Raw genomic sequence first — 22,820 nt, forward strand, 5'->3', positions numbered from 1 at the left:
TACTGTCAAGTATTGTATGTTTTATCTTAAACGCTCTGTTGCAATTGTACGGGGGGCAAATACCTCCCCAACATTCAAAATATTTCCATATGGCTTTTGAAAACACACACCAACAAGTAATACTTTCGTAGTTTTGACGGAGATATGCCAAACGACCTGTCATTATGACAAACAAATTTGATGTTAGGTCTATTTAACATTAATTTAAATAGTTTAATATTTTACATTCATGCCTCCTTATTGTTGTCAACATTCATGAATAACAGTTTTTTTTTTATCAACATACTGGATCGTTCAGATTAAACTGTTTGAGAAGGCGAGAAGCACATGAAACACATGCAGTGTGTCACAACAGGTGGTGTAGTGCAGTGTTGCTTAAACAAGGAACCAGGTGCAGGCAGGTGTAGTCGGTGTGGAGACTTTAATAGACAAGAAATAAACAAACACCGAGCACAAACACACAAAAGCAAAGGGCTGACTAAAGCAGCAAAAACGACAATATGAAATAGCACAAGTACTTACAACTACAGCAACATACACGACATCCAAACATGACAAGAACAATGAGCCACATTGTGGGGAGCAGAGGGGAAACATATATACACATACAAACGACCTGGGGCCTGTTGCACAAAAGTAGAATGAAGAAATCCAGGATAACTGAAAAAGCGCAGCTTGACTTAGCGTTATCCGCTCATCGCGGCTTAATCGGTTGCACGTTTGCCGAGCCAGGATGAGAAGGTGAAGCTATGTCAAGCCAGGTGTAGATAGTCGGGATAAGTGCACGTCCACGGCGTTCTTAAATAGTCCACGGTATCGATCACAGATTCACTGATTCAGAGATGGAGAAGACGCGTGCGGCATATTTTTCACCCGAGGAGCAGCAACTAATTATGGAAAGTTATGAGGAGGTAAAGCATATAATATGCAGAAAAGGAAATACGGCGGCTGTTATTAAACTGAGAGAAAAAGACCGACTGAATGCGGAAGGATTTAAAAAGATCTACTTTCTAGAAAAGTTGTACACTGTTTTAATTGCTTTTAATATGCTTGTTTTATGTGTCGGTTTCAGTGCTGTATCTCGTTGTGTGCTAAATGTGCTGGTTGTACTGTAGGTGTCTTTGAGTAGCCTTACATGTAAAGCACAATATAAAACTCTCATGCGAGAATGTTTTACAACCATGTGCACAAATTTCTAGAAGCTATGTCTAAGTCTAAATATCTTCCTACAATTAATGTTCATACGGAACAAATGTGACTGGGCAAAAAAGAACCTGGCAACAAGTAAAGATCAAATATAAAAACATTTTGCAAGCTGGTAAGTGCCTTAATTCTTAACGGTGTGCAAATGGTATGTAGAAACTAATTATGCCTGCTCACATTTTATCTAAACAGATTTTAGCCAGCTGCAGACTCCCCCCCCCCCCCCCCCCCCCCCATGCAGGATCCAGATGCAGTACCAAACTGACAAGTGACAGCACTAAAATAAAAAGCTTAAGAAGCATTGTGGTGTTCCCTGTGTGATGAATGTACACTACACTATGCAAAGTTATTAGTTCAGTGAGGTGCAGTGTTGGGCAGTAACGCGTTACTAGTAATACTGTAACGCATGACTTTTAAAATAGACTAACGCCGTTATCGTTACCATATGGTGCGTTATCCGCGTTACTTTTTTAAATGAATTAATTTTGGCTGAAGTGTAGCTACAGCCTAACCTGTTTACAGCAGCGACGCATTGTAGGATTGGTGGATGCCAACCTGTAAACACACAGACGCACAGTAGGCGTGTTTCCGTTTATTCAAGTATGTGCGGCGGCAGTCATGTCGAGTCAAAGCGAGAGCAAGACGAGTTTCTCAAAGTGGAAATATGCTCATTATTTCACTTTGGTTGAGCATAAAGACAAAAACCTTTCAGTCAAATGTAAGCTGTGTCTTTCTGGTTCGAAGGTCCTATCTACTGCGATAAACAGCAACTCCAATCTGTTGAAGCACCTCCAGAAACTACATGCCACGACGAAGCTAGAAGCTAAACCGGTGGACACACTAGAAGTGAGTCAAGCCCCTCCAGCCAAACAACAGCGACTAGATTTTAACCGGATTGTTAGCCAGGGACAGATCAACAAAGCTATTGCACGATATGTTGTTGAAAACATGCAGCCTGTCTCTACTGTGGAGTCACCGGCGTTTAGGCAGCTCGTTAGCATGATAACATGTTCAGGCGACACACAGCAAATGGGACGAAAAACTTTTTCCAACTACTTGGATAAAGAATATTCAAAAATGGAAAGTGAGCTGAAGACAACATTTGAGGGGCTAGACTACATCGCGACCACTGCAGACATTTGGTCTGCCCACAACAAAAGCTTCCTAGGCATGACAGCCCACTGGATAAACACCGCTACACTTCAACGCCAGAAAGCTGCGCTGGCCTGTAAAAGGATCAAAGGTAGACACACGTATGATGTCATTGCTGCTGAGATCGATCACATTCATTCATTATATGGACTGTCAACGAAAGTTACAGCTACGGTTACAGATAAAGGCTCTAACTTTGTAAAAGCCTTCCAAATGTATCAGCCGGAATCGCTCTCTGACGATGATGATGATAACGAAGAGGTGACCTTCACAAATGTTGCAGACGTGCTTGACACCTCCACAGAAGAGGGAATTGTTTTACCACCACACCTGAGGTGTGCCTCTCACACACTTAACTTAATTTCATGCTCTGATGTGGAAAAGTGGCTTCTTTCAAATCCTGGGACTAAAGGAATTTATAGAAGTGCTACCGCCAAGTGCACAGCACTGCGGAGTAAGGCTAGCCGGTCAACTTTGGCTTCAGAGTTAGTGGGTGATGTGGTTGGAAAAAAACTGCTTGTGCCATGCTCCACAAGGTGGAATTCATTTTATGATGTTGTGGCAAGAATAGTTGAAATACCCATGACCGACTTGAGTACCATCTCTAATCGTTTAGAGCTAAAATGTATTGGTGAGAGGGAGTTTCAGTTTTTGAGGGAATACTGTGCTATCATGAAGCCTCTCACAGTTGCTCTCGATATCTTGCAAGGAGAAGAAAACTGTTACTATGGGACCCTCCTGCCCACAATAGAAGTTTTGATGTCAAAGCTACTGGAGATAAAAGAAGGCCTGATTATTGCAACTGGCCTACCTGATGCCATAGTTCAGGTAAGAAACAATCAATTTTCAAAAGAAGTTTACAGATGTAAACATTAACATTTTAAGCACCAATATAGCCTAAGAAATGTAGAGAATGTAAAGTGCAAAACAGAATTTTTTATTCTACACACACACACACACACACACACACACACAAACACTGTACTGCACCTACACACTGGATGAAAAAATAAACAGTAATAATACCATAATTCCTTTTTTCTAAATAAAGTTTTAGTTTTGTCCAATCAGTTACACATATATTTTCAGTTTCTTAATCTGTGTGTTTTTGTGATGTTTAAATCTATTTAAATGTTTACATGTTTAATATGTGTCACTGTGTTTTTTTTTGTAGGCAATCAAAACACGATTTGCATCCATCTTGGAAAGCAACGATGCAATACTGGCAGCTGTCACACTTCCTATGTTCAAACTGCGATGGTTGAGAGACCAGAGGAAGAAAGAGATGGTCAAAGGAATGCTGGCAGAAGAGTGTCACAAGCTCATCCCTCGCTCTGGCCCTGTTCAGCAAGCAGTCAAGATGCCTGTGTCTCCGACAACACCAGACTCAAGCTCCTGTAATGTGCAGGACTTTTTCTGTTTTGAGGAGGCTGATGATACCTTCAGCACTGTGGAAACTGAAGTAATGACCTACTTGAGAACAGCCGAAACAGGGATGGAGATTCTTAAACAATTTCCCACAATAAAGGAAATTTCTCTGAAGAAAAATGCAGCTACTCCATCCAGTGCACCCGTTGAGAGACTTTTTAGCCTGGGAAGTTTGGTACTGTCTCCAAAGAGGAACAAGCTGTCTGACCAAAGGTTTGAGAGACTTCTTCTCATGCGGTACAACCACTGGTTTGAAGGGTAAAACTCAACTTAACCGTTCATTCAGGTCCTTGCTAGTAAGCACCTTTTGTTGTTTTAAATAAATAAGCACACATTTGTTATAAAAATATTTGTTTGTTAAAAATAATGGTTAGTTTAGTAGCCACAGTAACATTTCTGTTATATCTTAGGACACTAATTTTATGCATTAAAAATGCATTGTATTGCTAGGAAAAATGCTGTTTTTGTTTGTTTGTTTTTAAACATATAAACCAGCAGATTTTGCACTTTGGATACACAGCTTACTTTACATAAGTTGATGACATGCAACTATTCATTTGTGGTTGGGTTGAAAATTGCTCATAGATTAAATTTATTAAACAGCATTTATATTTTTTATGTTTTTTTTTATGCATATCATTTATGTTTGTCAATAATAGCAGTTTTTTGGTGCTGAGTTTCTCGAAATTGAATCTGAATAAGTCTGATTGCTTTCATTTATTTATTTCAAAATGTTTTATGTTGTACATTGCTGATAGTTTTCATACTTAAGCTGTGAAAGGAACATTTTTAAGGGCTCAACACAACAGCTTTTATGATGCAGAAGCCACTTTAGTTTTTGAATCTGAATATATTAATCAGCTTGTTTTGTTATTCATTTCAGAAATCCTTGTGATATATTCAGTTTGTGAATTTGTTATTCAGTTTTGTTATTAGTAAATAAAATAGTGTTTAAATTACTTTCTGTTTAAGTCAGTTTTGTGTTTGTATAATGCATAATGCATAAAAGGGCATTAATGGGAACGTTAAAGAACGTTATTTAAAAAAGTAACTAAAAAGTTACTTTTAACAGTAATGCATAACTTTTTGGTGTAAGTAATCAATAAAGTAATTGAGTTACTTTTTGAATGAAGTAACTAGTAACTGTAACTAGTTACTATTTCTTAGTAACTAGCACAACACTGGTGAGGTGAGATGAAAATTTAGGTTATGAAACCAAAGTAAGCTACTATAATATCGAATAAAATATTAGGCCTAATTAAGGAGTAACACAAGCAATCCTTTATTGGAGAAGGACAAGACAATGAAATCACTCATCTGAAATAATGTATTGGTCTCTGACCAGCCTGACATTAATGTCATCTGGGAATATAGCTGCATTGTCCCACTCAATGCCACTGCTGGACCCCTTTCCTTTCTCAGACAGGCAATATTGTGTTGGACCGTGCAGGATACAGTAATGTCACAGGTCCTGTCTGGGGTGACCCTCAGGTGGTGGAGACACTGAAATTGTGACTTGAGAAGGCCAAATGCCATCTCAATTCGGGCCCTTGTTCTTGGATGGGCAAGATTGTATCCTTGCTGTGCTGCTGTCTGAGGGTCTGCAAGGGGAGTGAGGGTCTGCAAGGGGAGTGAGAAGTTATGTCTCACAGGCATAACCCTTGTCTCCCAGCAGAACGGCAGAGAATTCACCTGAGAATACAAAATGTAATCATTACAACTATACACAAGTAAAACCTTTGACGCAATTGTGTTTATCAGTGAAATGTGTGTGGCCTACCTTGTGATAGTCGCTGGGAAATGGTACTGGACCTAAAAACCTGGGAGTCATGGACGGACCCAGGCCACTTTGCCTCCACATTGGTAATGATGCAGGCAGCATCACAGATCATCTGAAACAATGCAATGTTTCCTATTCAGTATACATTTCATGCACAGACTACATTTGGGCTAGTTGACAGTAACTAAATAATTTTTACCTGAACATTGATACTGTGGAAGGATTTTCTGTTGACATAATCTCCCTCGTGGGCCCCTGAGGGGCGTTTAATGCGGATCTGTGTGCAGTCCAGCGCACCAATGACATTAGGGAAAGCTGTAACACAAAATAGTCTGAGTATATCCTGCGACTGTTGTAATGTAACACGTTTTTGTAATCTATAAATCATGTTACCTGCAATCTTGTAGAAATCTCTTTGATGAAGCACATTCTTCTGTGGCCAGCGAAGGTAATAAAGATGTGTGCCAAGGATTTCAGTGCCAAACACACTTCTGACACAACGGCAAATAGTGCCTTTATTTAGGATTTCGGCATGTCCCACGGCATATGAAAACATGCCACTTCTAAAAAAACGCAGTGCCACACAATAACGGATTCCATCTCTAGTAAATCGATACCTCACATGCGGGTACTCTAACGCTAAAGGGTCTGATCTGTCCCGAAACACCCTCTCACGTTTGAAAGCACGTCTAAATATCAGCGCTTCTTCATCCAAAACGTCATTCAGAAATGGGCATGCCATGGTGCAGGGAGAAACACCGGTGAATGGGACTTCATATATTGCCCTCATCACTGACTTCATTGAAATCCCCGTTGCAAATTATCAAACATTTCAAACCATCTAAACTGCAATAGTAGGATTTAAATCAAACTAGCAATAGTGACAAGTAATGCGTGTCAATAACAATAAAGCAGAACACATTCCGAAGACAACGGAACGACTGTTAAAGACGTTTATTTCGGATCAGAGCGGCAGCTGATTTAACACATAAGACTCCAGGATTAATCTTAGCCTGGCTGTTAGCCTGCTCTGGAGCAGGCTAGCTGCAAAGAATAAATCTCCATGGTTACTTGGCTGGGTTTAATTCAGCCTGCTTTTGTGCAACCAAGTCAAAGCTAAAATAATCCAGGATAACTTGGATATCCTGGCTTAATCCCTTATCCTGGTTTTGTGCAACAGGCCCCTGGTGTGAAGGATTGAAAACATGTGACAGTCCGGGATGTGTTTGTGAGGTATGGGAACTGAGAAACTATGGCACGGTGGCGCTGCTGCTCACCGCACCATGACACAGTGTGCTTAGAGAAAGACATTTTTGATTAGGATGGGCTGGTAAAAATCTATCCAAATGGCTTCAGTCCCCGGTATATTTGTTCCATCGTGGGTTGTTTTGAGATTCCAATAATGGTAATATACTTATTTTATAACATTTTTATTATTTTTATGAGTAATTAATTCGTATTATGGAGTTCATAGTTCAACGTGATTTCAAAGATTGAATTAACTCCTGTTGATCTTGTGGTTGACATATTGTACCTTAGATATATAGGGTGGTTTGGGGTTAAACCCCTCCCTGGGTTAAACTTCCCCCTTTATTCTCCATCAAATCACCAAATGACTGCACATTTTAGTTTCACACATTCCTTGGTTGCCACTATTCTTGTTCATCTAGAAAATGTTGTTGAATCATCAACTGAGCAAGCAATTCCACAAAAACGATTTTGACAAAGGTTTTTCTTAGTTTTTGTCATTTAGAGAACATTGTTATGGGATCTCTCCGGGACCCTATCGTGGTGGAGAGGTTTGTGTGTTCCTATGAACCTGAGGGCTGTGTTGTCCGGGCCTTAGTGCTCCTGGTAGGGTTTCCCATTGCAAAGTGGTCTTAGGGGAGGAGCCAGACTAAGAATGGTTCAAAATAACCCTATGAACAAACGAGGAGGAGTTACCATGCCTGGAGGAAGCCCGGGGCACCTGTCTGGAGCCAGGCCCAGAGGGAGGGCTCGCCGGCGAGCGCCTGGTGGCCGGGTTTGCAACGGAGCCCGGTCGGGCATTGCCCGAAAAAGCAACGTGGCACCCCCCTCTCCATCCTATGGGCCCACCACTCATGGGAGGAACCGCTGGGGTCGGGTGCGCTGCCATATGGGTGGCAGTGAAGGCCAGGGGCCTCGACGGACCAGACCCGGGCGGCAGGGGCTGGCTCTGGGGACGTGGAACGTCACCTCTCTGTGGGGGAAGGAGCCAGAACTTGTGAGGGAGGTGGAGCGCTATCAGTTTGATCTGGTGCCCCACACACAGTCTTGGTTCTGGAACCGTACTCCTGGATAGGGGATGGACTTTATTCTTCTCTGAAGTTGCCCAGGGTGTGAGGCACCGGGCGGGGGTAGGGATACTCACAAGCCCCTGGCTGAGTGCCGCTATGTTGGAGTTTACCCCAGTGGATGAGAGGGTTGCCTCCCTATGCCTACGGGTTGTGGGGGGGGGGGGGGTCTCTGACTGTTGTTTGTGCATATGCCTCGAACAGCAGTTCGGAGTATTTGGCCTTCTTGGAGACCTGTATGGGGCTCCAGTAGGGGACTCCATAATTCTGCTGGGGGACTTCAACGCACATGTGGGCAATGATGGAGACACCTGGAGAGGCGTGATAGGGAGGAACGGCCTCCCTGATCTGAACTCGAGTGGTCGTCTGTTGTTAGAGTTCTGTGTTAGTCATGGATAATCTATAACAAACACCATGTTCGAACATAAGGATGCTCATAAGTGTATGTGGTACCAGAGCACCCTAGGCCGAAGGTCGATGATTGATTTTGTGATCGTGTCATCGGATCTGAGACCGCATGTTTTGGACACTCGGGTAAAGAGAGAGGCGGAGCTGCCAACCAATCACCATCTGGTGGTGAGTTGGGTCAGGGGGTGGGGGAAGACTCTGGACAGACTGGGAAAACCCAAACGGGTAGTGCGGGTGAACTGGGAACGTCTGGAGGAGGCCCCCGTCTTCAACTCCCACCTCCGGTGGAGCTTTTCTGGCATCCCTGAGGAGGTTGGGGGCATTGAACTTGAGTGGTCGATGTTCAAAGTCTCCATTGCCGAAGCTGCGGCGGGGAGCTGTGGTCTAAAGGTCTTAGGTGCATCAAGGGGCGGTAACCCTCGAACACCTTGGTGGACACCGGTGGTCAGGGAAGCCTTCCGACTGAAGTAGGAAGCCTTCCGGGATATGTTATCCCGGAGGACTCCGGAGACGGTTGCAGTTGCAGTTTACCGACAGCTCCGGGGATTGACGAGATCCGTCCAAAAATTTTGAAAGCTTTGGGTGTACAGGGGTTGTCTTGGATGACACGCCTCTTCAACATTGCATGGGAGTCTGGGAAAGTGCCTAAGGAGTGGCGGACCAGGATGGTGGTTCCCTGTTCAAAAAGGGAGACCAGAGGGTGTGCCAATTACAGGGGTATCACACTTCTCAGCCTCCCTGGGAAAGTTTACTCAAAGGTACTGGAAAGGAGGGTTCGGCAGATAGTCAAACCTCAGATTGAAGAGGAACAATGCAGATTCCGTCCTGGTCGCGGAACAACCGACCAGCTCTTTACTCTTGCAAGGATCCTGGAGGGGGCCTGGGAATATGCCCATCCACTCTACATATGTTTTGTGAATCTGGAGAAGGCGTATGACCGGGTCCCCCGGGGAGAAACTGTGGGAGGTGCTACAGGAGTATGGGGTGAGGAGGTCCCTATTGAGGGCTATCCAATCCCTGTATGTCCAAAGTGAGAGCTGTGTTTGGGTTATCGGGTAGTAAGTCAGACTCGTTCCAGGTGGGGGTTGGCCTCTGCCAAGGCTGCGCTTTGTCACCAATCCTGTTTGTAACTTTGATGGACTGGATATCGAGGCGTAGTCGGGGTGGGGAGGGGTTGCAGTTCGGTGGGCTGGGGATCTCATCGCTGCTTTTTGCAGATGATATGGTCCTGATGGCATCATCGGTCTGTGACCTTCAGCACTCACTGGCCCAGTTCGCAGCCGAGTGCGAAGCAGTTAGGATGAGGATTAACATCTCTACATCTGAGGCCATGGTTCTCAGCAGGAAACCGATGGAGTGCCTCCACCGGATAGGGAATGAGGCGTTACCCCAAGTAAAGGAGTTCAAGTATCTCTGGGTCTTGTTCACGAGTGAAAGGACAATGGAGCGGGAGATTGGCTGGCGAATCGGAACAGCGAGGGCGGTATTGCATTCGCTTTGCCCCCGCGACCTGATACCGGATAAGCGGGTGAAGATGAGATGAGATGTTATGTGATAGGCAAGCAGCTTGGTGAGAAGGCAACAACTGTTGGCAAAATTATTAGAAAATGGAAGAAGTTCAAGATGACGGTCAATCTCCCTCGGTCTGGGGCTCCATGCAAGATCTCACCTCGTGGGGCATCAATGATCATGAGGAAGGTGAGGGTTCAGCCCACAACTACACGGCAGGACCTGGTCAATGACCTGAAGAGAGCTGGGACCACAGTCTCAAAGAAAACCATTAGTAACACACTAAGCCGTCATGGATTAAAATCCTGCAGCGCACGCAAGGTCCCCCTGCTCAAGCCAGCGCATGTCCAGGCCCGTCTGACGTTTGCCAATGACCCTCTGGATGATCCAGAGGAGGAATGGGAGAAGGTCATGTGGTCTGATGTGACAAAAATAGAGCTTTTTGGTCTAAACTCCACTCGCCGTGTTTGGAGGAAGAAGAAGGATGAGTACAACCCCAAGAACACCATCCCAACCATGAAGCATGGAGGTGGAAACATCATTCTTCTGGGATGCTTATCTGCAAAGGGGACAGGACGACTGCACTGTATTGAGGGGAGGATGGATGGGGCCATGTATCGCGAGATCTTGGCCAAGAACCTCCTTCCCTCAGTAAGAGCATTGAAGATGGGTCGTGGCTGGATCTTCCAGCATGACAACGACCTGAAACACACAGCCAGGGCAACTAAGGAGTGGCTCCGTAAGAAGCCTCTCAAGGTCCTGGAGTGGCCTAGCCAGTCTCCAGACCTGAACCCAATAGAAAATCTTTGGAGGGAGCTGAAAGTCCGTATTGCCCAGCGACAGCCCCGAAACCTGAAGGATCTGGAGAAGGCCTGTAGGGAGGAGTGTGTGCAAACCTGGTCAAGAACTACAGAAAACGTACGATCTCTGTAATTGCAAACAAAGGTTTCTGTACCAAATATTAAGTTCTGCTTTTCTGATGTATCAAATACCTATGTCATGCAATAAAATGCTAATTAATTACTTAAAAATCATACAATGTGATTTTCTGGATTTTTGTTTTAGATTCCGTCACTCACAGTTGAAGAGTACCTATGATAAAAATGACAGACTTCTACATGCTTTGTAAGTGGGAAAACCTGCAAAATCGACAGTGTATCAAATACTTGTTCTCCCCACAGTATGTCTGCTATTAGATGAGGCAGCTGTTACATCTGTAACACAAACAGAAAATGCATGATTTTGTCTCAAACACAAGGAGTGAAATGTTACAATCCACCCAATTGTCTGGGTTAGTTGTAGCATACCCTGAGGTGGAATGGTACATCAGGATATACACTGGGGTGAATTGTAACATTATTAAATAAGATTATATAAGATTATGACATAAAATTATATTAAAAGCTTTTTATTCAAAACCTAAACTACTTTTTAACATAAGGTGTGTGTGTGTGTGTCAGTTTGTGTGTGTGAGTGTGTGTGTGTGTGTGTGTGTGTATGTGTTTGTGAGAGAGAGAGAAGTATTTTCGTTACTGTCAGTTATAGTAGTGAGATAATTGAACATAATACATTTGAACAAAACTAGACAGACATATGACACACTTGGAGTGCAAGCCTAATGGGCACACAGAGTAGCCTGCAGGTTCTACACTAATATTAGGTTTGAATGTGATATTAATACCAGACAAAATGTGCAAAAGTGAACTAACTTGAACAATTAAACATTAGTGTGTGTATGCCAAGTTATAAGTCACCATCAGAGTCAAAATGGTGACAGATGTATGGTACTCCTGGAGTGCAGGCTTCGTGGGCCCAGAGACTACAGGTCATACACCGAACCCAATCTTCTTCTGGCTTTGAGTTATTCAAGTGTTCCATGCACACAATACAGAAATTCTCATCAGCATCTTAAAAATCTGTGTCCTGTGGCTCGATGTTATGCATTTTCTGACTTTTCTTTCCTGATACTTTCTTAGAGACCCTAGGTCGTTTTTGGTTTGAGTTGATTTGTCTTGTTTCTTTCCAAGACTTCTCTTTTGCTAACTGTTTTTCTGTTTCACCTTGTCAGACCTCTGCTCGTCTTCCAGGGCCATCTTGACCGGTGTATTTTTTTTTCCTCTTCCTGCGTTTTACAGGGATTTTCCTTGGTCTGGCTTTTGGTAATGGTCGCACGAGAACTGGGCTAAAGTACAAGTGACTCAGTGTTTCTCCAGCACAGCTTGACAGGGTGGTGGCCTGGTTGGCAGCTGGAGGAGTGGCCTGGTTGGCAGCTGGAGGAGTGGCCTGGTTGGCAGCTGGAGGAGTGATCTGGTTGGCAGCTGGAGGAGTGGCCTAGTTGGCAGCTGGAGGAGTGGCCTGGTTGGCAGTTGGAGGAGTGGCCTGGTTGGCAGCTGGACGAGTGGCCTGGTTGGCAGCTGGAGGAGTGGCCTAGTTGGCAGCTGGAGGAGTGGCCTGGTTGGCAGCTGGAGGAGTGATCTGGTGGGCAGCTGGAGGAGTGGCCTAGTTGACAGCTGGAGGAGTGGCCTGGTTGGCAGCTAGAGGAGTGGCCTGATTGGCAGCCAGAGGAGTGGCCTGGTTGGCAGCTGGAGGAGTGGCCTGGTTGGCAGCTGGAGGAGTGGCCTGGTTGGCAGCTGGAGGAGTGGTCTGGTTGGCAGCTGGAGGAGTGGCCTAGTTGGCAACTGGAGGAGTGGCCTGTTTGGCAGCTGGAGGAGTGGCCTGGTTGGCAGCTAGAGTAGTGGCCTGGTTGGCAGCTAGAGGAGTGGCCTGGTTGGCAGCTGGAGGAGTGGCCTGGTTAGCATTTAGAGGAGTGGCCTTGTTGGCAGCTGGAGGAGTGGCCTGGTTGGCAGGTAGAGGAGTGGCCTGGTTGGCAGCTAGAAGTGTGGCCTGGTTGGCAGCTAGAGGAGTGGCTATGACGAAATAATTACATGTGGATACAGCATTAGTTTCTTATCTATCGTGGTGTTAACCCTTGTTTCTGTTTAGACCAATGGTGAAGTCACATTTTAGGTTGTTTTTATAATGCATTTTCAGATGTCTTATCGTGTTTCCTTGGACTCAGAGGTACTTCAGCTCCTTCGGTAACCTGTCCTCACCCGCTGCCATCACGGGTAACCCCAACGTGGCTAAGCATGGGAGGACCGTGATACACGGACTGGACCGAGCTGTTCGGAACCTGGATGACATCAAGAACACCTACACTGCCCTGAGTGTGAAGCACTCATGATATATGGATAAAAAAAATAAAAATAAGAGTAGTTAGTCTGTTTGATATTTTGGAGAAAACAATCGTAGAAATTGCCTACATTTTAATGTTTGATTCCCCATGCGGTTATGTCCCGTTTTCACAGCTCCTCGGCGAGTGTATCACCGTATGCGTTGCCGCCAAACTCAGCCCCTCGGTTTTTCGATGCAGACACTAATGAAGCCTTCCAGAAGTTTCTGCATGTTGTTGTGTCGGCTCTCGGCAGACAGTACCACTAGGGTATTACTTGACAACATGAAAATGGAAGAGAGACTTCAAAATGGAACTCCAACTTCTGTCTATTAGCTTGGAAGCTGTGCCATATCTAAGAATATTGAAATAATAAAATCTATTTTAAAGCGTTCTTCATTGGATTCGATTGTTTATTGTGTTTTTGTGTTTGCATGTGCGCGTGTGTGGGGGGAGTTGATGCAATATTTGCAATACTATTTTTTTTTACTCCCACTTTCCATCTGTAGATTTTCTCTATAAACTATATAATACTTTATATTCTACTTTATAAACAAACTTTCATTACATCTGTTGATAAGCAGCTGCCTGCTATAGATTAAGATTGGGATAAAAGTTAGTGTTAGGGTTGGTAGATAGTAAGTTAAAATGTTACTGATAGTCTCTTGATAATGTCTAGAGCATCTACAGACAGAACAGACAGAACATTAAAACCCTTAAAAGTGTAGGCCTTTCCTTTAGAGAAATTGCAAAGAAAGCCAAGGTGTCAGTGAATACAGTTTCTTAAACCATCAAGAAGCACTAGCAAAGTGGAGGAAACCCAAGTTTCTGAGTGTCAACAGCTTGTGTGATAGGCGGCTCACAGGACAACTTCAGTCACAGCTTAAAAATGGTCAAAGTAAGCAAGTCTCTGTTTCATCTGTGAAGAGAAGATTTCAAGATGCTGGTTTGACAGGTCAGACATGGGGAAACAAGTGTGATGGTCTGGGGCTCTTTTGATCTAGAATCAGTGCCATCTGGAAAAATATCCTCCCAAAATCTGCTGACATTGGCAGGGGCACTGACAGAGGCCCCAAAATAATTATTAGAACATTAGGTAAAAAAAATTCAACATTCAGTTATTCACCTTTACTACTTTCTTTTCTTGTTTTTTGGCAAAAAGCTAACATCCAGAGAGCCTGTGTATTTCTCAATGCGGACCCCTCCCCCACTCACATGAAATGAAACGGTACCTCCTAGCACTGGATTACGAGTGAGGAGGGCCAGTGGAGCACCAATGATCTTTCAGCTTACTAAAGAAAAATCTGGTTCCCTAAAATGAAAAGAAAGAAATGGAGAGAGAAAAGAAAAGGTGATAGTACGTTACCCAATTTTTCACAAAAGAAGCTGGGTGTAGCCCGTGAGTAGTCCATAGCGAAACATGCTACTTTTGCTCCACTATAGTTATTTAATATCTTCACAGAAAATTCTGAGTCTTTACGTTCCTCTTTAAGCCGACATTGAATCAATGCAGGCAAACTTTTAACAAGCTATTGATACAGAATCAGTTGTCCCTGCCCCTGCCTGGTGCCACGCTCTACAGATGCAGCTTCAGGCACAGCAGCCCTGTCTGTCCATATACACCTGTACCAGCCCTACTCCCAACTGAAGGAGATGAGGAGCCTTGTGTTGAATGACATGTCAGGTGGCATAATCACAGGGGGCTGTGGGATTTGTTCATATTATGAAAAAAGAAAAATGATTACATAGGAAAGTTTTGAGTGAGGAAGAGAAACGTTCAATTTGCATTGGTCTCTTAATTTTAACCCTTCTGTTCCTCACTCAAAACCTTCCTTTTCGACTTTTATGGAAAGGAAAGAAAAAGGTGCAGTAGTGGTCTCTTAATTTTTTCCGGAGATGAAAAAAACTTAGAAGAAAATACATTTCCCATAATGTGAACTTCACATACGATTATCTGATATACAATCTAAAAGCAAGTCCTTTTTCGAAACGTATCAAGCATCCCGAGAAGCAGTCAAATATTCCGCATTGCAAGACGTGGCTGCAGTTGTAAATAAAATAAAGTGGTTAAAGATCAATGTGGACGCGAGAAAGCGATTTGCTACACTCCAAAACTACAGGATGTAGGCAGTGTGACATATATTTCTCCAATTGAGTAGCAAATCGCTGGCATCGTATGGGAGATCTGAGTGGAAAAGTCCTAGATGAGGACACCGACATGTCACTGTGGGAGGGTTGCATTAAGGGATAATTTGCCATTAGGCTAATTATAACATGTCAACCTCACATTCAAGAAACATGTCAATACAGACCTAAAATCAAAGTGAATTGGTCAAGCCCAGTTCAAGTCATATGGGCCTAGGACTCAGCCGTTATTTTCGCTAGAGAACAAGAATATGCAGCGGCCTATATTGCGGGGTTAGTTTGGCAGCGGTCGGCATGGTTTCGGGTGAGGACTTATCGGTTCGTGTCTTGAAAACGCAATCTCTGTTAAAAGAAACAGTAATGTAGAGAATGTGGCCAAGAAAGTGTATTACATTTCAGAAGTTTTATAGAAGATCAATGACTCTTGCAAAGACATTATGTTAAAGTTATTGTTCCATTTTAGTGTAATGCATTTTTCGTTTGATGCTGCATAGCTAGGCCTAGCCTACATACTAGAACTTTTATTTACAGTAGGGCTGTTAGCTGTTTTATTCGATTTGTGGTGAATAAGCGTACGTAGGCCTAGCCTATTTTGCTTTATTCATTTTAATTTTGTGAGAATTTTTAACAAGTCATTTCGGAAATGTATTGTCACTTTTGTCAAATTACAAATTGTAAGCCAACGTGTGTTAACGAAGCATGTAATATCTGCAGATGTATTCTACTACTAGCCTACTTATGCATCAGTTGGAAAATGTAATACTCGAAGAAGTGAAATTTAGGGTGGACGAAGCTTTTACGTTTGTGCTCATAAATGTGCATACTCTGGCAGAAATTCTGTAATTGATTTTGAAAATATGACTGACCTTGCAAAAAACTATTTTATTTAAGGATAGTGATCATATGAAGCCATTTATTATCACATAGTTGTTTGGATCCTTTTTAAATCATAATAACAGAAATCACCCAAATGGCCCTGATCAAAAGTTGAATGTTTCGCCTTGTTACAGACACACAAGGTGACACACAGGTGAAAATGGCAATTAACGGTGAATTTCCAACACCTGTGACTTTTAAAATTGTAGTTAGTGTCTGTGTATAAATAGTCAATGAGTTTGTTAGCTTTCACATGGATGCACTGAGCATGCGAGATATTGAGCCTGCGTAACAAGGTAATGGAGATTAATAAAGATGGAAAAGGATATAAAAGGATGTCCAAAGCCTTGAAAATGCCAGTCCGTACTGTTAAATTACTTATTAAGAAGTGGAAAATTCGGGGATTTCTAGATATACCATTGTATACAATGCGGAGTATTCAGACCAGTCTAAATAAATGTGCCTAAATAGTAACTGTTTCGATCACTCATTGCCTGAGGGAGGCGCTATTTCACACAAACTGTAAAGTGTCTGTTAAGATGAGCTAATGAGTGATTCCGAACACTCGTTAACCAGCGATGTTGCGTGCCAGTGAAGTAACCATGCTTTCGGGAAACGCACCGATAAAATAAAGAGGCACTTATGTGCATTTTACGATCATCTTAGTGTTTTGGGAAACCGGGCCCAGGTCTACTCAACCCTGTTCCTGGATATCTACTGTACTGTAGGTTTTCTCCAACACCATTTGTGACTAACCCGGTTAAGCTGGCTAGAGAACCTACGGCAAGTTTTATTGCTTCTATTATCAGCACATTTGCAAAAGGGATTTCTTAAGATCACATAGCCTTTTCAAATTATGAACTTGGATTAGCAAACACAACATACCACATAGGACAGTTTTTTGCTGGTAATGGGCCTCCGTACGCCTGCAAATATTCCATAAGAAATCGGCCGTTTCCAGCAATGGTAGTCGTTTACAACATCTACACTGTATTTCTGATCAATTTTATGTTATTTTAATGGACAGAAAATTTATTTCTAAAATAAGGACATTTCTAAGTGACCACAAACTTTTAGTGAGTGTACACACACTACCATTCATGTCTTCAGCATATGTATATATATAGGCTATATATATATATATATATATATATGCAACTAGTCTGTGTATAAATAATCAATGCGTTTGCTAGCTCTCACATATACAGGTCTGAATTTTTTTTAGATCACTGCACCTTTTTCTTTCCTTTCCAAATAGGTCGACAAGTAAGGTTTTTAGTGAGGAACAGAAGCGTTCAATTTGCAGTGGGCTCTTAATTTTAACCCTTCTGTTCCTCATTCAAAACCTTACTTTTCGACTTTTTTGGAAAGGAAAGAAAAAGGTGCAATGGTCTCTTAATTTTTTCCGGAGCTGTATGTCTTACCCAAGACATATATGGTCTAAAATGTTCAGTGAATTTGAATTTGATCGTTTTATTACATAACATAATTAACAGTTAAATGCATTTACATTACATATACTATGACATCTAAAAGTAACCTATAATGTCTAGAGTGTAGCCTAATAATTTAATAATGTAAATTCGGGGAAAAAACAAATGACAAACGACAAAACACTTTGAATTCATTTATTTGTTTATTGTAGCTTTCTTGTCAGTATGCAGTGCTATCAGTGTTTCACTAATGGATGGCTATCGGACGACAGACTGACAGCTGAACTCCTGTTTAGCGGTACTTCTCGGACAGGGCCAGAGCAATTTGCTGCAGGAACTTGTCCACGGACAGATGGATCTCTGGGGTGAAGTCGTTGGGTAGGTAGGCGGCAACTACCACAAGCAGGCTGTGAGCCAGGATCTGCGAAGTAAAATATCATAAAATATAATTGGCTATTACACCTACACACAGAAAGAAAGCAATATAAAAAAAAATATTTCCTATCCTACCTTGAAGTTTGCGGGATCCACCCTCAGTTTGGTGGCGTGCAGTTCACTGAGACTGGACATGTAAGAAACCAGGTCATCCATGTGGTTAACACAATCATCGATCTTGTTCATGATGGTGTCGCCGTGCTTCCTAACTTGAGCGGATCCGGGGGTCAGATCAGCGAAGTGGGAGAAGTAGGTCTTGGTCTGGGGGTAGACGACCAGCATCCTGTGCCCGACATTAGAAAAATAATTTAGACTAGGCTATAAGTTCAGTAATCTTAAATAATAACTCGTTATATACGTAAGTGCTCGAGGAAACATGCAAGTCAATCAAAGCTTACATGAAACTGAGCTTTGTGTTAATACATTCTTCAATGTTCTATCACATCCTATATATATCATGATGTAATTACCTGGAAAGAGCCTGATCTCCGATGTCATCGGATTTAGGGAGAATCTTGTTCCAGATGGACTTCACATTGGCTTTGTCCTTGGCTGAGAGACTCATGGCTGCGTCTTGTCTGTGTATCCACTAAAATTAGGATGCTAAGAAGTTTGTGTGCATTGATAATTCGGAGGCTGTTTTTATTGAGACACGAAGAAGGCGCACCCTGATAAAATAATGGCTCCACCTCTGATTGGGCATTTCTCCAAGACATGATTAATGATGTTTTATGTCATTTATGGAACGGAGCCAATTTGTCTAATGTCCAAAATAAGACAATTTGCAAATAACCTAGCTGAAATAAACATTTTGAAAACAATAATTCCCTTAAAATTGTTTTTACAACTAAGGTGTAGTAGGTAGGCTTATATAGCACCACTCCATAGCCATGTTTGCCTGGTATTAGATCAACGTGAACAGATGAGCACTAAAATATAGGCTTAATTAGCGATAAAAATGCTTTTTCTGGTAGAAAATCGCAGATTTTAGTTCTATCACAAAATATTCGGACAATTTCGTTGAATTTGAAAAGAATAATAGCCTAATCATTTACCGTGTCGTTTAACAATGTCCAAATTGAAGTGTTCAGATTCCCCTGAAAAAGACTATTGCCAACGAAACAATTTCCCCCAACTGCCATTAAGGTTAATCACTCACAAAAATACAATGTACAAGGAACTATCAAATGGGTGGAGCCGTCTGAATATTTAGATAAAACATGTGTTAAGTCATGCTTTATTCTAACGTTTGGCCGAATACCCATATTTTATTTGTCAAGGCTTTAGTACAAACGTTGTATCTCGGACCCTAAATAAACAAATAAATATTAATAATAAATAATGATTTTTAAAGAATATATATATATATTTTTTTGGTATAGGTTTAAGCAATAAACTTTGTTGGGCTATATACTTCAGGCTACATCCTGAAAATGTTTGATGAACTAATTGCGTCTTTTTTAATTTTTAATTTGACTTCTCCGTCGTTTTTTCTGACACAGCAGTTTTTTATTCCATCGATAATTTGAACTTGGAAACGCCTGAATGAAAAAACCTTATCTTTACAGATGGGACGATGTTGCCACAGTGACAATGTGCCACACCCAAGGACCTTGCCTCTGAACTCAATTATCCAATCATTTATTGTGTTCAGTTCAGGGCGGTGATACTGAAATCAATAAATTGGACATTCAATTAGTCAAAAAACTCAGTGATCCTTTGGAACATTTTGCTAGTGCCAACGGAAATCAACAAACAAACGTCATCATGGTCGACTGGACAGATGCTGAGCGCAGTGCCATCCTTGGTCTTTGGGGAAAGTTGAGCGCGGACGAGATCGGACCCCAGGCCTTTGCCAGGTCGATGATTATCAAATATATATATATTAGATAATAATATATAGCAACTTGTGCTATATTACCATGTAATTATTTGTGTGTGTGTGTGTGTGTGTGTGTATATATATAAATAATTACATGGTAATATAGCACTAGTTGCTTACATATCGTATTATTAACCTTTGATGCGGCTCAAAGTTGATTGTGAAGTAGATGTTATTAAAGCAGACTGTTTTATTTACTTTCAGATGTCTGATCGTGTTTCCTTGGACTCAGAGGTACTTCAGCTCCTTCGGTAACCTGTCCACACCCGCTGCCATCATAGGTAACCCCAACGTGGCTAAGCATGGGAGGACCGTGATGCACGGTCTGGACAAAGCTATTCAGAACCTGGATGACATCAAGAACACCTACGCTGCTCTCAGTGTGAAGCACTCCGAGAAACTGCACGTGGATCCTGACAATTTCAGGGTGAGTACTAAGAATTAAACGAACATATCCACTTTCTGGTGGGCTTTTTTCACAGTCGTGATACATTAAATTTTAGACGTTACGCTGTGAGCCGCTTCTGTGAATACATACCAGTATGAGGCGACCTTTGTCTGTAGGCTATATGAAGCTTATAACAATATTTTATTCTTCATTTGGTTATTGGCCCCATTCCACAGGTCCTCGCCGAATGCATCACCGTGTGCGTGGCCGCAAAACTCGGGCCCGCGGTTTTCAATGCTGATACTCAGGAAGCCTTCCAGAAGTTCCTGTCTGTCGTTGTCTCGGCTCTCGGCAGACAGTACCACTGAGCAGCATTCCACAACATCAATATGGAAGAGAGATGATACTCAAACGTCAGTCTATTCGGCTGAAAGCGGTGCCATATCTACAAATATTGAAATAATAAATAGATTTTAAAATTAATGCTTGTCAAGTATTGTATGTTTTACGGTAAACGCTCTGTTGCAACATTAAAATGTTTTGCATACGGCTTTTGAAAACCCACACCATCAAGTAATACTTCCGTAGTTTTGATAGAGATATGCCAAACAACCAGTCATTATGACAAACACATTTTATGTTAGGCCTATTTATCATTAATTGAAATAGTTTAATATTTAACATTCATGCCTCCTTATTGTTGTCAAAATTCATTCATAACAGCTTTTTTTTTTATTAACATACTTGATCGTTCAGATTAAACTGTTTGAGGAGGCGAGAAGCACATGAAACACATGCAGTGTGCTTACAGAAAGACGTCTTTGATTAGGATGTGCTGGTAAAAATCTATCCAAATGGCGTCAGTCCCCGGTACATTTGTTCTATCGTGGAATGTTTTGAGATTCCAATAATGTTAATATACTTTTATTTATTCTGAGTTTCCAAAAGCGCGTGAAATTCGTGCACAAAATATATTTAAGTTTACCATATTAAACCTAATCATCCATTTGCTTTTAGCGTTGAAGCATCATCCAGACCGTTTCTTTGGTATGCGCATACAACTCAGCTAAATAAATCTCTGAAACTGAACTTTTACCAAAATAACTGTCTGGATGATGAGTGAACACTAAAAGCGAACAATTCAACCGTTCCTATCATTAGGTTTGTATGGAACTAATAAACCGCGATTACTTGGAGTAGGGGATAGGTGTAACATGGGTTAGTTGTAACACATCCAATTTCTCTAATTTAGGAATAAATTACGAATAATCTGATTCACCCTGCACATGCTCAATTTAATCATTTTTTCACATGTGAAGAAGTAGCAATGGCAGACACAACCATTCTTCAAAGGAAGCGAATTTTGAAAGTTTTTTTTTTTACCTCATTAACTTTTTGTGATAGTATTGCCATGTATTGCTATGTAATAAAATTCATCAAACTTAAATCACGTTTATTGTGTGTCTATCTAGATATCTTCCATGAAAGTTGTTAGTGATAATGTTTAACCTGTTAGCTGTAAGGTAAGCTAGTTCATGACAATAGGAGTCTGGGTTAAAAGTTTTTCTTTTACCTCATTAACTTTTTGTGATAGTATTGCCACCTATGTAATTAAATTCATCAAACTTAAATCACGTTTATTGTGTGTCTATCTAGATATCTTTCATGCAAGTTGTTAGTGATAATGTTTAACCTGTTAGCTGTAAGGTAAGCTAGTTCATGACAATAGGAGTCTGGGTTAGTTGTAACGACAAGAGTCTGGGTTAGTTATAACAACAATTAAAATGTTATAACCTACTATATGCAAATGTATTTACATTTTTTTTAAATTTCATTATTCCTAGCCCGGTAACAAACAAGCACAGACACACAAACTAATATTCAGTAATGTTCATTTTGTTCAAATGTACCATGTTCAAATGTCTCACTACTATGACTGACAGTAACTAACATACTACACATACACACACATCAATTACATCTGCTCCAGCTTTTGAAGATTCGGCCCAAGACTTTGGATGTTTGCACCCATAATTCACAGCAAGTTCTCTCACCTGTAATTTTATATCACAAAAAAATAAAAATCAATCCCCATCCTTTAGATTTTGAATTGCCACCAATATACAGTATCTCACAAAAGGGAGTACACACCTCACATTTTTGTATATATTTGAGTATATCTTTTCATGTGACAACAATGAAAAAATGACACTTTGCTACAATGTAAAGTAGTGAGTGCATAGCTTGTATAACAGTGTAAATTTGCTGTCCCCTCAAAATAACACAACACACAGCCATTAATGTCTAAACCGCTGGCAACAAAAGTGAGTACACCCCTAAGTGAAAATGTCCAAATTGGGCCATATGTGTCAATATGTTGTGTGGCCACCATTATTTTCCAGCACCGCCTTAACCCTCTTGGGCATAGAGTTCACCAGAGCTTCACAGGTTGCCACTGGAGTCCTCTTCCACTCCTCCATGACTACATCACGGAGCTGGTGGATGTAAGAGACCTTGCGCTCCTCCACCTTTAGTTTGAGGGTTTAGGTCATGGAGACATGCTTGGCCAGTCCATAACCTTTACCCTCAGCTTCTTTAGCAAGGGAGTGGTCGTCTTGGAGGTGTGTTTGTGGTCGTTATCATGTTGGAATACTG

The 22,820-nt window shown here is 41.8% G+C and overlaps 2 protein-coding genes across 2 annotated transcripts; one reads left to right on the forward strand and one right to left on the reverse strand.

The window, feature by feature from the left end:
• Nucleotides 1-17,641: 17,641 nt before the first annotated feature.
• On the reverse strand, nucleotides 17,642-18,513 carry LOC105028449 (hemoglobin subunit alpha-4-like). Its single transcript, NM_001303871.1, is given in 3 exon segments — nucleotides 17,642-17,881; nucleotides 17,971-18,178; nucleotides 18,366-18,513. Coding segments are annotated over 3 exon segments (432 nt in total). The 5' UTR covers nucleotides 18,461-18,513; the 3' UTR covers nucleotides 17,642-17,752.
• Nucleotides 18,514-19,605: 1,092 nt separating this feature from the next.
• LOC105028448 (hemoglobin, beta) lies at nucleotides 19,606-21,607 on the forward strand. The gene is given in 4 exon segments (NM_001303868.1): nucleotides 19,606-19,754; nucleotides 19,982-20,204; nucleotides 20,402-20,765; nucleotides 21,048-21,607. Coding segments are annotated over 3 exon segments (447 nt in total). The 5' UTR covers nucleotides 19,606-19,662; the 3' UTR covers nucleotides 20,534-20,765; nucleotides 21,048-21,607.
• Nucleotides 21,608-22,820: the final 1,213 nt, after the last annotated feature.

This window comes from Esox lucius, chromosome 11 (assembly GCF_011004845.1).
Source record: "Esox lucius isolate fEsoLuc1 chromosome 11, fEsoLuc1.pri, whole genome shotgun sequence".
Classification (NCBI taxonomy): domain Eukaryota; kingdom Metazoa; phylum Chordata; class Actinopteri; order Esociformes; family Esocidae; genus Esox; species Esox lucius.